This window comes from Coregonus clupeaformis, chromosome 6 (genome assembly GCF_020615455.1).
Source record: "Coregonus clupeaformis isolate EN_2021a chromosome 6, ASM2061545v1, whole genome shotgun sequence".
NCBI classification, from domain to species: Eukaryota; Metazoa; Chordata; class Actinopteri; order Salmoniformes; family Salmonidae; genus Coregonus; species Coregonus clupeaformis.
Window position 1 is genome coordinate 42,655,238 of NC_059197.1, and position 14,833 is coordinate 42,670,070.

The 14,833-nt window shown below is 46.5% G+C and overlaps 1 protein-coding gene across 4 annotated transcripts in view; it reads right to left on the reverse strand.

Moving 5' to 3' along the window:
* Positions 1 to 14,833, reverse strand: part of LOC121567394 (Down syndrome cell adhesion molecule-like protein 1 homolog) — a 171,698-nt gene that overhangs the window by 15,100 nt on the left and 141,765 nt on the right. For 2 of the 4 annotated variants that reach the window (XM_041877413.1, XM_041877412.1), the window contains exons 19-25: positions 14,182 to 14,328; positions 11,782 to 11,937; positions 6,793 to 6,932; positions 4,054 to 4,207; positions 2,309 to 2,426; positions 1,719 to 1,882; positions 1,532 to 1,630 (exon numbers count right to left, since the gene is read on the reverse strand). In XM_041877413.1, coding sequence (XP_041733347.1) covers positions 1,532 to 1,630; positions 1,719 to 1,882; positions 2,309 to 2,426; positions 4,054 to 4,207; positions 6,793 to 6,932; positions 11,782 to 11,937; positions 14,182 to 14,328 — 978 coding nt within the window. Of the gene's footprint in view, positions 1 to 1,531; positions 1,631 to 1,718; positions 1,883 to 2,308; positions 2,427 to 4,053; positions 4,208 to 6,792; positions 6,933 to 11,781; positions 11,938 to 14,118; positions 14,329 to 14,833 lie in introns of all 4 variants that reach the window. The other 2 variants (XM_041877411.1, XM_041877410.1) reach the window with 1 other exon arrangement.

Below are 14,833 nucleotides of genomic sequence, written 5' to 3' on the forward strand. Positions count from 1 at the left end.
GTATAGAGCCCCCTCCATATAGGCTCTATGCCCATCATAGAAGGAAAGATTCAATAATCTGGTGTTACTCCTATTTAGAAAAATGTCAGTTATTTTGGGGTAACAATTGTTTTTTATTTTATTTTCCTCTAGTAGGCTACCCTTACCCTACTATAATGAAAGCTGGTTCAACAGCAATGCGTCTGGTGTCTTTGTCATCCTGGCCATGCATTAGCCAAGTAGCCTATCCATAAAAGGCTTTTAAATGGTCTACTCATGAGGCTTTTGCCAAAACATACTTTTGTATTATTCACAATTCACATAGGCCCATTTTGCAGTGGATACTCCATTCGGCTTTTATCCATCCCCATTTCAACAGAGCGCCTCCTCCAAACATAGGCTATTCACATTTTTCAGTCCTATAACGCCATATCAACGGTAGGCCTAGGCTATATCTTTCTTATTGATAATGTGTCTCACACATACAATACAATTTAATGGGAGCTTTTGAGATGTGTGATGCATAAAGGCTTATACTCGTTGAAGCTAATTACAACAATGTTGACTGTGAACATGCCAAACATAAAGGCCTATACTCGTTGAAGCTAATTACAACAATGTTGACTGTGAACATGCCAAACATAAAGGCCTATACTCGTTGAAGCTAATTACAACAATGTTGACTGTGAACATGCCAAACATAAAGGCCTATACTCGTTGAAGCTAATTACAACAATGTTGACTGTGAACATGCCAAACATGTCAAGCATACACTATATGTTATTTTTTTACTGTTTTGCTATTACTCGTTACTGTAGCCTATGCTATTTAATATACTGTAGTATCAATCGACAATGGACTAAGATGATAATATTCTGTGCCCCCAGCCGATTTGGAGTTCGATGACAATGCAAAGACCATCAATAACCTACAGAACATGAGACAAACGTATGCACTATTAAGCCATGGAATGCCTTGATTGGCCAGTGAGTGGCCAAGCCCATGGCACACCTACAACTTGTTTATTCATCAAAACTCAGCCTTTCCGCGCCACCGCCAGCTATTGCGCTCATAATAACGGCTGTGAAAATAGCACAAATATTTCTGACACCCCTGGACCTAAAGCGCTACCGCCAGCAGTTAGATTTACCATTGCATTAGGTTTGTTAAAATGGAGCCCACTGAACAAATAGGCATACTGCAAATTGCACACACACTGAACACACACACAGCATGGTAGTCAGATAGTCAATGCTACAGCTCCTTAACTAGGAACCAAAACAGAGTGGACACCAGTTAATAAACAGATAACATGGTATGCAAACTTACAAAGAGACAGAACAGAGAGATGGACAGACGGTAAGCAGAGGGAGAGACAGAGGATGAAAGAAAATATTAAATGAGAGAGAGGAGAAGGACGGACACAGTGACAGAATGATAGATATAAGGATAGAAATAGGAAAAAAGAGGAACCACAGGAGAGAGGTGTGAGCTACATTTAAAAAACAGCTAATATAAACACATGCTCACACACAGTAAGACTGGTATATACCTCTGATGGAGGATCCTCCGTTGTCCCCAGGGATCCAGGCCAGGGTGATAGAGGAGGTGGAGGTGGTGGAGACAGTCAGACGGGGCTGGTCTGGGGGAACTACAGCGACACACACACATGGTCAGTTTACTAGATCACAAATGGTTGACCAATAAGAAGAGGATGATTCCAGTGTGCTGGGTCTCACCTTGCACCAGCAGGTTGACAATGATGGTATCAAAGCCCAGCGTGTTGGTGGCCGTGCACGTGTAGTACCCAGAATCCTCAGCTTTCACCGAGCGCAGGACCAGCGTGCCATTGGCCATGATGAGCTTTTGACCGTCCAGAGTCACCGGGATGGCTGTGTCCTCACTGAGAGAGAGAGAGAAAATAGAGAGAGAGAAAGGAGAGAGAGAGAGAGAGAGAAAGGAGAGAGAAAGAGAGAGAAAAGAGAGAGAGAGAAAGGAGAGAGAGAGAGAGAGAGAAAGGAGAGAGAGAGAGAGATAGAGAGAGAAAAGAGAAAGAGAGAAGAGAGAGAGAGAAAGGAGAGAGAGAGAGAGAGAGAGAGAGAGAGGAGAGAGAGAAAGGAGAGAGAGAGAGAGAGAGAGAGAGAGAGAGAGAGAGAGAGAGAGAGAGAGAGAGAGAGAGAGAGAGAGAGAGAGAGAGAGAGAACACTGATTTAACACTGGTCCAGTGGATGGTGGAGTTGGCGTTCTAGAGATGGAGGGAGGGGTTTAGGGTGATAGTATGTTGGGGTAGACTGACACAGATGAGGGGTTGAGGAGGTTAGGGTCTCACCTGTCTTTGGTCCATTTGATGGTGGGGGTGGGTTCGCCCACTGAGCTGCAGGGTAGCCTCACCTCCTTCATCCAGGGAGTGGTCACTGTACCTCCAAACGATAGGATCTTAGCTGGGGCTGAGGGAGGGAGTGACAAAGTTGAGAAAGAGTTACTTTGAGAGGTAATAGGTATGTTTTTCAAATCTACTCAACAGTATACTAATATACCAACAGCTTGAGGGAACAGAATCCCACACATTTCAACGACAAAGGAAAAAAAAGATTATAAAAGACGGAGCATGTATTAAGGAATGAATGTGACTACAACAGCAATGGCCTGTTTTCATTCACATGGATCTTTTTGTATTTGGAGTCTCATGCACGCACACAAACACACGTACGTGTTTCTCACTCTCTCTCTCTCTCTCTCTCTCTCTCTCTCTCTCTCTCTCTCTCTCTCTCTCCAGCTCTCTCTCCCTCTTTCTCCCTCTCCCTCTCTCTCTCTCTCTCTCTCTCTCTCTCTCTCTCTCTCTCTCTCTCTCTCTCTCTCTCTCTCTCTCTCTCTCTCTCTCTCTCTCTCTCTCTCTCTCTCTCTCTCTCTCTCTCCAGCTCTCTCTCTCTCTTTCTCCCTCCCTCACTCTCTCCCTCCTTTCCTCTCACTGTCTTGTGCACTCTTGACTTCTTAATGCTAGTGCCCTTGTCCCCTTGGCTTAATGCAGTATGGCCTTTAACTGCTGCTGCTTATCAGCTGGCACAGAGAGACACCGTCACACACATACACACACACAAGAGAAAGAGACAGAGCCAGTCACAGGAAGAAAGGGAGAAAAAAGGAGTGTGTACGTACCGAGAGTGCACTCTCTTACTTATTCTCTCTCCCTCTCTCTCTTTCTCTCTTTAATCCAAAGGCTATTGATTAAACTGCCCTATTCATTTGCCCAGCCCCGTCCGTCTCTCTACTGCTCTGTGTATTAACCACGTCTGCCCCCGTCATCTCTCCTCCCCCCTCCCTCCCTCTCGTCCCCCCTCCTTCCCTCCCCGTCTTCATATCATCATTAAGAACACTGGCCTCTCTCAAACAGCCTGCTCTCTATCAATCAGGAGAGGATGGACAGAAAAGACAGAAAGAGGAGAGAGAGGGGAGTGAGAAAAAGTGGTAGAGAGAGAGAGGAGTGGGAGAGACAGAGAGATAGAGAGGAGATGGAGAGAGAGAGAGAGAGAGAGAGAGAGATAGAGAGAGAGAGAGAGAGAGAGAGAGAGAGAGAGAGAGAGAGAGAGAGATAGAGACAGAGAGAGACAGAGGAGAGGGAGAGATAAACAGAGAGAGGAGAGGGAGAGAAAGAGAGAGGAAAAAGTAATCGAGGAGCGAGAGAGAGAAATAGCGAAACATAGAGAGGCAAAGAAGAAAGGAAAGAGGGAAGAGATAAAATAAGATAATTAATAAAGAGTGAGAGAGGGAGAGGCAGGGAAACATCGGTGATAGAGAGATAAACGGAGGGTGACAGAGGGGAACTTTGTGGTCCTCTGTAGCTCAGCTGGTAGAGCACGGCGCTTGTAACGCCAAGGTAGTGGGTTCGATCCCCGGGACCACCCATACACAAAAAAAATGTATGCACGCATGACTGTAAGTCGCTTTGGATAAAAGCGTCTGCTAAATGGCTTATTATTATTATTAACAAAAAGCCAGAGGTTAACCAACCCTTTACCCCCTTAACGCTATCCCCGTGCCCCCTTCCCTTCCCCAGTCCCCCTGTGGAGGACTCACCCTTCCCAGCAGGCTCCACAGTGACCTTGTCGCTGATGTTGCCACGTCCGGCGGTGGTGACAGCGGCGGCCCAGATGAGGTACTGCTGTCCGCGGTTCAGGTGGGTGATCCGGTAGAACAGCAGCTCGGGGTTGGCCTCGTACTCACTGGGGGCCTTGGGAGAAAACATCGCACTGTCACTCCAGTGCTGATCTAGAATCTGTTTTTCCTTTAAGATCATAATGAATACGATTATATGGACAGATCCTAAATCAGCACTCCTACTCTGAGATGTTTTGTGGATACAGGCCAATAATAGAAAAGACCAGACGCTCTGAGCTATGCAATCAGGACAAGACAACTACTACTACTGATGGACGCAGAGAGCTTCAGGTTGCCTTTGAAAAGCAGCATAGCCAACATGTTTCTAACATTTTATTCTCTGTTACATTATTTTTCTGCAATCAAAATGATATAGTGGGTATAGAGTGTAAAGTTGTTGGGGAGGAGGGATGGGGGATGGATGGGTGAGTGGAGAGAGCATGGGGGGCACACAGACCCCTCTGGAAAAGAGAGAGAGGGGGTAGAGGAAGTGAAGAGGAGACCTTGGGGAGTGCAGACGGTTAGATGAGAGCGAGGGAGGGAGACAACGGAAGACAGAACAATCAGTCAGCCAGAGATATCATTAACAATCAGACAGTCTAATGAGGGCTATCTACTGCAGGCATCAGCAGAGGAGAGCACAAGGACTCTCTCTCTCTCTCACACACACACACACACACACACACAAAGGCAGACACACACAGATGCACGCACACACACACACACACACACACACACACACACACACACACAGGCAGGCAGACACACACACGTACATACACTCATTCACACACACAGAGGCAGACTATTACATACTGTACATAGGCAGATACACACATGCATGCATTCACACACACAGAGGCAGGCATGTTACACACACACACACACACACCGTGGCAGATATGACCTGGGGATGGATGACAGGGCTCTGTGTAATTGTAGTGTGTTTAAGCCAGCCATGTGTCTGCTGTCTAGACACATCCTCATCACTGTCCATACATACACACACAACCCGCGCCCCTTGCCCATCATACACCCCCCAGGTGCCCCATCACCCAAAAAGTGCCCCCTTCCCTCCCCCACCAAATGAGTCTATGGCCCTCCAGCTACCCAGCCTGTGCTGCGCATCTCGACACAGATTAGAGAGAGTGAGAGAGAGCAAGAGAAAGAGAGAGAGAGAAATAGAGAGAGAGAGAGAGAGAGCATATCTCCATATTCATACAGTATCACTATCAAACTGTTGTTGTGCAGAACGGTTTATTCTGGGCACATTTATTCACGTATTCATGTTGTTTTTCACTGTTTCTCAACTGAACGCAGCCCTGTAGGTATCTACTGAGGTGGCTGGGTTCATCACATCTCTCTTCTCTTCCCTCTGTTCCCTCTCTTTCTCCACTGTCTCCCTTCTCTCTTTCCCTCTATCTCTCCATGTTAATTTTCTCCCATCCCTCTCTCCATTGTCTCTCCTCTCTCTTGATTTCCCTTCTCTCTTTCCATCTATCTGTGTCTCATACCCCTATCTTCTCTCTCTCTCTCTCTCTCTCTCTCTCTCTCTCTCTCTCTCTCTCTCTCTCTCTCTCTCTCTCTCTCTCTCTCTCTCTCTCCCCCCCCTTCTAGTGTGCTCTCTCTCATTCCTCTCGTTCCTCTCTTTCCTTATCCTTCTTCCTCTTTCTGTCTCTCATGCTTTCTTTCTGGAGGGTGGAGGATGGATGGATGGTGGGAGGGGAGGGAGGAGTGTCAGTGTGTGATGGTGTAACGGATATTAAAATATTCCGCCGGCGTGGAGATAGCGCTGATCCGGGGAGCGATAGAGGGAGATAATGAAAAGAGGAACAAAAGTACTCCCCGCGCGGTGTGTCTGACCCACCCTCCCCTCATCCCTCTCTCCAGTCACACTCATTTACATAGTAATCATCCCTCACTCTGCGTGGGGGCCAGGAGAGAGAGAGAGGGAGAGAAAAGAAGGGAGGGAGGGAGTGATTTGTGAATGAGGGAAAGAGAGGAGTAGAGTGAGCATGTGTATGTCTGGATGGGGTATATTCATTTGAGGTAAAGTTACAAATAATATCTGTTTGTGTTTGGTTATGTGTGTGTGTACGTCTGTGTGAATATGCTGGAAGAGGTTTTTTATGCATGTATTTCAGAACACAGTATAGCTGGAAAAGTGAGAGAGAGAGAGAGAGAGAGAGAGAGAGAGAGAGAGAGAGAGAGAGAAGAGGGAGAGAGAGAGAGAGAGAGTGTGTGTATGTGTGTGTGTTTGCTGTCAGCTTGTTTCCTGCCCTCGTTGATGAACAGATGAGGTTGTCCTGGCAACGTGATGAGATGCAGATATGCAAATGAAGCAGAAGGGTGAGCTTACACGCACACACACTGCGGTATGAGGAGAGCTCATTTCACACACATCCTGCTGATACTGCAGCACCAGACCACATGCATGCACACACACACACACACACACACACACACACACACACACACACACACACACACACATACACACACACACACAAACACAAACACACAAACACATAGGGATAGACACAGAAATACCCACAGACAGACAAACACAAACACATTCAGAGGAGAGTACAAGAGACCCTCCAAGTGAGTGAGATGAACAAAACCCAATGACTTCATCCAACCCCTCTCCCAACTGACCGGTTGGCCTGATCCGGGGCTGGAGCAGTAGATGGTGTACTTGCGGATGATTCCATTGGGCTTGTGCGGGGGTAGCCAGGAAACCACCACACTGCTGGTGGATGAGGGCACTGCTTTGATGCCAGCCGGAGGGCCAGGGTCTGAATCACAGAGAGAGAAGGAGAGAGAGACCATTACAGAGAGGGAAGGAAATGAGAAGAGACATAAAGGATTGTGTCAAATGGACATCAAAATAAAGAGCAATACTGTAACTGCTTGCTCCTTCAAGGTGTGACGTGGAATATTCAGCTTATTGTAAAACAATATACAATGTTTGCTCAACATTGTTAATAATGAGTTGCACCCTCTTTTGCCCTCAGAACAGTCTCAATTTGTCAGGGCATGGACTCTACAAGGTGTCGAAAGTGTTCCACAGGGATGCTGGCCCATGTTGACTCCAATGCTTCCCACAGTTGTGTCAAGTTGGCTGGATGTCCTTTGGGTGGTGGACCATTCTTGATACACACTGTTGAGCGTGAAAAACCCAGCAGTATGGCAGACACACTCAAACCGGTGTGCCTGGCACCTACTACCATACCCTGTTCAAAGGCGCTTAAATATTTTGTCTTGCCCATTCACCCTCTGAATGGCACACTTACACAATCCATGTTTCAATTGTCTCAAGGCTTAAAAATCCTTATTTGACGCGTCTCCTCACCATCATCTACACTGATTGAAGTGGATTTAACAAGTGACATCAATAAGGGAACATAGCTTTCACCTGGATTCACCTGGCCAGTCTGTCATGGAAAGAGCAAGTATTAGGGAAGTGTTAAAGTGAGCAGGCTGTTTGCAGCTTTGCTGGTCTCAGCCTGTAATTTTAAGAGGCTCAGAAGACTAATAGAGGAGAGGAGACAAGAGAGAAAGAGAGAGAGAGAGAGAGAGAGAGAGAGAGAGAGAGAGAGAGAGAGAGAGAGAGAGAGAGAGAGAGAGAGAGAGAGAGAGAGAGAGAGAGAGAGAGAGAGAGAGAGAGAGAGAGAGAGAGAGAGAGAGAGAGAGAGAGAGAGAGAGAGAGAGAGAGAGAGAGAGAGAGAGAGAGAGAGAGAGAGAGAGAGAGAGAGAGAGAGAGAAAAAGAGAGAGAAAGAGAGAGAGAGAGAGAGAGAGAGAGAGAGAGAGAGAGAGAGAGAGAGAGAGAGAGAGATGGGGAGAGCGGTGTGGGGTGATACAAACATATGTTCAGTCCAATTTATTGTCTAGAGCAAAGAGCTACTTGTGTTGTTGTGTTGTTGTGTTTGTGACTAGTGGACTAGCTTCCTTATAGATCAATACATGTAAGCAGAGAGGAAGAGACCCACTGCGTAGCTTTGGAATAAGGACACACATGTACAGTGGGGGGAAAAAGTATTTAGTCAGCCACCAATTGTGCAAGTTCTCCCACTTAAAAAGATGAGAGAGGCCTGTAACTTTCATCATAGGTACACGTCAACTATGACAGACAAAATGAGAATTTCTTTCCCGAAATTCACATTGTAGGATTTTTAATGAATTTATTTGCAAATTATGGTGGAAAATAAGTATTTGGTCAATAACAAAAGTTTCTCAATACTTTTTTAAATACCCTTTGTTGGCAATGACACAGGTCAAACGTTTTCTGTAAGTCTTCACAAGGTTTTCACACACTGTTGCTGGTATTTTGGCCCATTCCTCCATGCAGATCTCCTCTCGAGCAGTGATGTTTTGGGGCTGTCGCTGGGCAACACAGACTTTCAACTCCCTCCAAAGATTTTCTATGGGTTTGAGATCTGGAGACTGGCTAGGCCACTCCAGGACCTTGAAATGCTTCTTACGAAGCCACTCCTTCGTTGCCCGGGCGGTGTGTTTGGGATCATTGTCATGCTGAAAGACCCAGCCACGTTTCATCTTCAATGCCTTTGCTGATGGAAGGAGGTTTTCACTCAAAATCTCACGATACATGGCCCCATTCATTCTTTCCTTTACACGGATCAGTCGTCCTGGTCCCTTTGCAGAAAAAACAGCCCCAAAGCATGATGTTTCCCACCCCATGCTTCACAGTTTGTATGGTGTTCTTTGGATGCAACTCAGCATTCTTTGTCCTCCAAACACGACGAGTTGAGTTTTTACCAAAAAGTTATATTTTGGTTTCATCTGACCATATGACATTCTCCCAATCCTCTTCTGGATCATCCAAATGCACTCTAGCAAACTTCAGACGGGCCTGGACATGTACTGGCTTAAGCAGTGGGACACATCTGGCACTGCAGGATTTGAGTCCCTGGCGGCGTAGTGTGTTACTGATGGTAGGCTTTGTTACTTTGGTCCCAGCTCTCTGCAGGTAATTCACTAGGTCCCCCCGTGTGGTTCAGGGATTTTTGCTCACCGTTCTTGTGATCATTTTGACCCCACGGGGTGAGATCTTGCGTGGAGCCCCAGATCGAGGGAGATTATCAGTGGTCTTGTATGTCTTCCATTTCCTAATAATTGGTCCCACAGTTGATTTCTTCAAACCAAGCTGCTTACCTATTGCAGATTCAGTCTTCCCAGCCTGGTGCAGGTCTACAATTTTGTTTCTGGTGTCCTTTGACAGCTCTTTGGTCTTGGCCATAGTGGAGTTTGGCGTGTGACTGTTTGAGGTTGTGGACAGGTGTCTTTTATACTGATAACAAGTTCAAACAGGTGCCATTAATACAGGTAACGAGTGGAGGACAGAGGAGCCTCTTAAAGAAGAAGTTACAGGCCTGTGAGAGCCAGAAATCTTGCTTGACCAAATACTTATTTTCCACCATAATTTGCAAATAAATTCATTAAAAATCCTACAATGTGATTTTCTGGAAAAAAAATCTCAATTTGTCTGTCATAGTTGACGTGTACCTATGATGAAAATTACAGGCCTCTCTCATCTTTTTAAGTGGGAGAACTTGCACAATTGTTGGCTGACTAAATACTTTTTCCCCCACTGTACACAGACTTGGATGTGTGTTTGTGAGAGAGGCTGAGAGTGTGTGTGTGCGATGTGTACCTACATGTACATATTACCTCAATTACCTCGACTATCCGGTGCCCCCGCACATTGACTCGGTACCGGTACGCCCTGTATATAGCTTCCCTACTGTCATTTTTACTGCTTCTCTTGAATTATTAGTTACTTTTATTTCGTATTATTTTATATTGTATTTTGTTGTGTGATTTGTTGTGTGATTTGTTTTGGTATTCTTTCTTAAAACTGCATTGTTGGTTAAGTGCTTTTAAGTAAGCATTTCACTGTAAGGTCTACACCTGTTGTATTCGGCGCATGTGACAAATAACATTTGCTTTGATTTGATCTGATTTGATTTGTGGTGTGTGTGTGTGTGAGAGAGAGAGAGATAGAGAGAGAAGGAGGCGTTTGCACAATTCCACTCCAAACACTACGGAGACAGACCCAGTGGCAGAGTAATAAGAAAGAGAGAATTATCTTGGACGTATGTGGAGAGGATGCCCCTGGACACACTGTCAACCCACATCAGACATAGAGGAACACTCAGCTAGCCAACACACACACACAAACACACAGACACAAAGCCAGTCTGAAGAACACAGAGAGAAAGAAGAGGGTAGGAGAAAGAGAGAGAGAGAGAGAGAGAGAGAGAGAGAGAGAGAGAGAGAGAGAGAGAGAGAGAGAGAGAGAGAGAGAGAGAGAGAGAGAGAGAGAGAGAGAGAGAGAGAGAGAGAGAGAGAGAGAGAGACAGAGAGAACAGAGAGAACAGAGAGAGAACAGAGAGAGAGAGAGAGAAAGAGAACAGAGAAAGAGAGAGAGAGAGAACAGAGAGAGAGAGAGAACAGAGAGAGAGAGAGAGAGAGAGAGAGAAACAGAGAGAGAGAGAGAGAGAGAGAGAGAGAGAGAGAACAGAGAGAGAGAGAGAGAACAGAGAGAGAGAGAACAGAGAGAGAGAGGGGGGAAGAAGAAAGACCTCTGAAATAAGACTTCTGAGAATCTCTCCTCTCCTCCGTCCGTCCTTCCCTCTGTTTCCAAACCCCGGCCCCCACCCCTACTTAGCCCCAGGGAGGAGAGGAAAGGCGGATGTAATCCACAGCCCACCAGTGTAAGCACAAAATTAATTATCTCTAAGCCACAAATAATTAATCTCTCTCCTTGTGCTGGGTGCTGGGCTGGACACACACACACATAGACATGTAGACGGAGATGAACACACACCTTTGGACCACCAAACACACACCCTTTGGCATCTTAGTTCTCATTAGTGCTGGTATTGGCACATCACAGCACAAAGAGGCATTAATCAGCAACCTCAGCCTCCTAAACCTGACATCAGCCCCCTGCCATCCATCCATTCACACAACTCACACCCCACAAACTAACCCCAGCCCAGCCCACTGCCATCCATTGTCCCCTCACACCCAACACACTAACCCAAGCCCACTGCCATCCATCCATCTATCCCCCTCACACCCCACACACTAACCCCAGCCCAGCCCCCTGATATCCATCCATCCCCCTTACAACCCCACACTAACCTCTGTCATCCATCCATCCGCCTCACACCCCACACACTAACCCTAGACCCCTGTCATCCATCCCCCTCACACCCCACACACTAACACCAGCCCAGCCCAGCCCCCTGACATCCATCCATCCATCCATCCATCCATCCATCCACCCCCTCACACCCCACACACTAACCCCAGACCAGTCCCCTGACATCCATCCATCCATCCATCCATCCACCCCCTCACACCCCACACACTAACCCCAGACCAGTCCCCTGACATCCATCCATCCATCCACCCCCTCACACCCCACACACTAACCCCAGACCAGTCCCCTGCCATCCATCCATCCATCCAACCATCCATCCACCCCCCTCACACCCCACACACTAACCCCGGCACCCACACCTTGTCAAGCATTAGGCCACACCCTCAAAACATGTGCGTGTTTTGTGTGTTACATTCATGCCTCTGTGTATAGGTGTGTGTGTGTATGTACTCACGGTCCTCGCGGGTCTGGATGTACAGCACATTGCTCCTGACCCCGTCCCCAGCCTGTGTGTATGCCAGCACCTGGACGCTGTAGTTAGTAAACTTCTCCAGCCCTCTCAGCTCCACCTGCTCACGAGTTGTAGTGATGTTCTGCATCTCTCCCCATTCTGACAGAGATAGAGGGAGAGTGATGGAGGGAGGGAGAAAGCGAGTGAGAGAGTGATGCAGGGAAAGAGGGTAATAGAATGAAAAGTGTATAGAGTTAGACAACAGGACAGGGGAAGAAGAGAGGAAGAGCAGGAAGGAGTTGGAAAATGGGGAAAGGATATGATCGGTCCTCTTGACTAGTTTTCCAAACAGAACCACAAGCACACCAACACATGCACAAAGATACAGACAGATAACTGGGCACAGCACATGGCCCTTATACAGTATCGCTGCATGAGGAGTAGTTTTGAGTAGGATCAGGTTTGTAGTGTGATTAGCTAGTTTAGGGGTTGCTTGGAAAATATGTAGTAGGAGTGGTTGGGGTTGGTTTTAAGGTTTTACAAAATAGTTTAGTGTTTAAAAAATAATAAAGCAAATGTTTTATTTAACCAGAAAAATCTATTTTACAAGGAGACCAGTAAATAAGGGCTGGCACATACAGTGCCTTCGGAAAGTATTCAGATCCATTGACCTTTTCCACATTTTGTTTCGTTACAGCCTTATTCTAAAATGGATTAAATAAATAAAAGTCCTCAGCAATCTACACACAATACCCCATAATGACAAAGCAAAAACTGTTTTTTTTTAAATGTGTGCAAATGTATTACAAATAAAAAACAGAAATACTTTATTTACATAATTATTCAGACCTGTTGCTATGAGACTCGAAATTGAGCTCAGGTGCATCCTGTTTCCATTGATCATCCTTGAGATGTTTCTACAACTTGATTGGAGTCCACCTGTGGTAAATTCAATTGATTGGACATGATTTGGAAAGGCACACACCTGTCTATATAAGGTCCCACAGTTGACAGTGCATGTCAGAGCAAAAACCAAATTGTCCGTAGAGCACCGAGACAGGATTGTGTCGAGGCACTGATCTGGGGAAGGGTACCAAAAAAATTCTGCAGCATTGAAGGTCCCCAAAAACACAGTGGCCTCCATCATTCTTAAATGGAAGAAGTTTGGAACTACCAAGACTCTTCCTAGAGCTGGCCGCCTGGCCAAACTAAGCAATCGGGGGAGAAGGGCCTTGGTCAGGGAGGTGACCAAGAACCCGAAGGTCACTCTGACAGAGCTCAGAGTTCCTCTGTGGAGATGGGAGAACCTTCCTGAAGGACAACCATCTCTGCAGCACTCCACCAATCAGGCCTTTATGGTCGAGTGGCCAGACGGAAGCCACTCCTCAGTAAAAGGCACATGACAGCCCGCTTGGAGTTTGCCAAAAGGCACCTAAAGACTCTCAGACCATGAGAAACAAGATTCTTTGGTCCGATGAAACCAAGATTGAACTCTTTCACCAGTATGCCAAGCGTCACGTCTAGAGGAAACCTGGCACCATCCCTACGGTGAAGCATGGTGGTGGCAGCATCATGCTGTGGGGATTTCTTTCAGCGGCAGGGACTGGGAGACTAGTCAGGATTGAGTCAAAGATGAACAGAGCAAAGTGCATAGAGATCCTTGATGAAAACCTGCTCCAGAGTGCTCAGGACCTCAGACTGGGGCAAAGGTTCAACTTCTAACAGGACAACAACCCTAAGCACACATCCAAGACAACAAGTCTCTGAATGTCCTTGAGTGGCCCAGCCAGAGCCCGGACTTGAACCTGATCGAACATCTCTGGAGAGATCTGAAAATAGCTGTGCAGCAACACTCCCCATCCAACCTGACAGAGCTTGAGAGGATCTGCAGAGAAGAATGGGAGAAACTCCCCAATACAGGTGTGCCAAGCTTTTAGTGTCATACCTAAGAAGACTCGAGGCTGTAATCACTGCCAAAGGTGCTTCAACAAAGTACTGAGTAAAGGGTCTGAATACTTATGTAAAAGTGATATTTCCGGGGAGTTTTAATTTATAAATTAGCAAACATTTCTAAAAACCTGTTTTTGCTATGTCATTATCGGGTATTGTGTGTAGATTGTGGGAAAAATAACAATTTCATCAATTTTAGAATAAGGCTGTAACGTAATAAAATGTGGAAAAAGTCAAGGGATCTGAAAACTTCCCGAAAGCACTGTAAAGCAGGTTAGGTATCAGTAGCAGTCAGAGGTCAGGGCTGAGGGTTGAAAGGTTTAAGGTCAAACTCTGAGGTCGACTAAGGGTGGAGGGGTCAGAGGTAAGAGGTGTAGTAGTGATAGTTACTCTGCGTGTGGCCCTGTGCCCATGCGTGAGGGAGCGGGTACGTCGGGCCCCCACAGCACCCACCTCCGTCAGGGAAGAGGGACCAGAAGACCACGCGGTAGCCCTTTAGCACGCCGTGCAGTGTCAGACGTGGGGGCTCTGCCCACGTGATTACCGCCTCGTCTGATGTCACCGAGATGGCCCGAACGTTCTGGGGTGGCTGGCTGGGCACTGGAGAAGGGAGGGAGGGGAGAGTGGCGATTATTACCAGGACCCATCAATATATTACATGTCAAACACAACAGCTGGGGCCGATTTCCCGAACACAGATTTAGCCTAGTCCTGGACTTAAAAGCAAGCTTAATGGAGAATCTCAGATAACAGTGCTATTTAGTCAGGACTAGGCTTAATCTGTGTCTAGGAAACGTCTCCCTGAAGTTTAAGATCCTAAAACACCAAGTAGTAATCCAAGATATTTAAAACACAACTCAAACCCTAGATTAGCCTAAATATCTAACCTGACATCAGATGTGAGTGATGACTCTAAATATATAAAAGACACATCTGTCCTCTCTGATGTGAAGATGTTGGTGTAAAAGGGTCCTCTGTCTCACTTCTCCCAGGTGCCCCTTCTATCTATCAGCTGCCCTTGGCTCACTGACCAATGGGCTTTCACTGGGTGAATAACACCACTATTGAGGATGAACAGATCTGGACTTGTGAGAAAAAGAGAGGA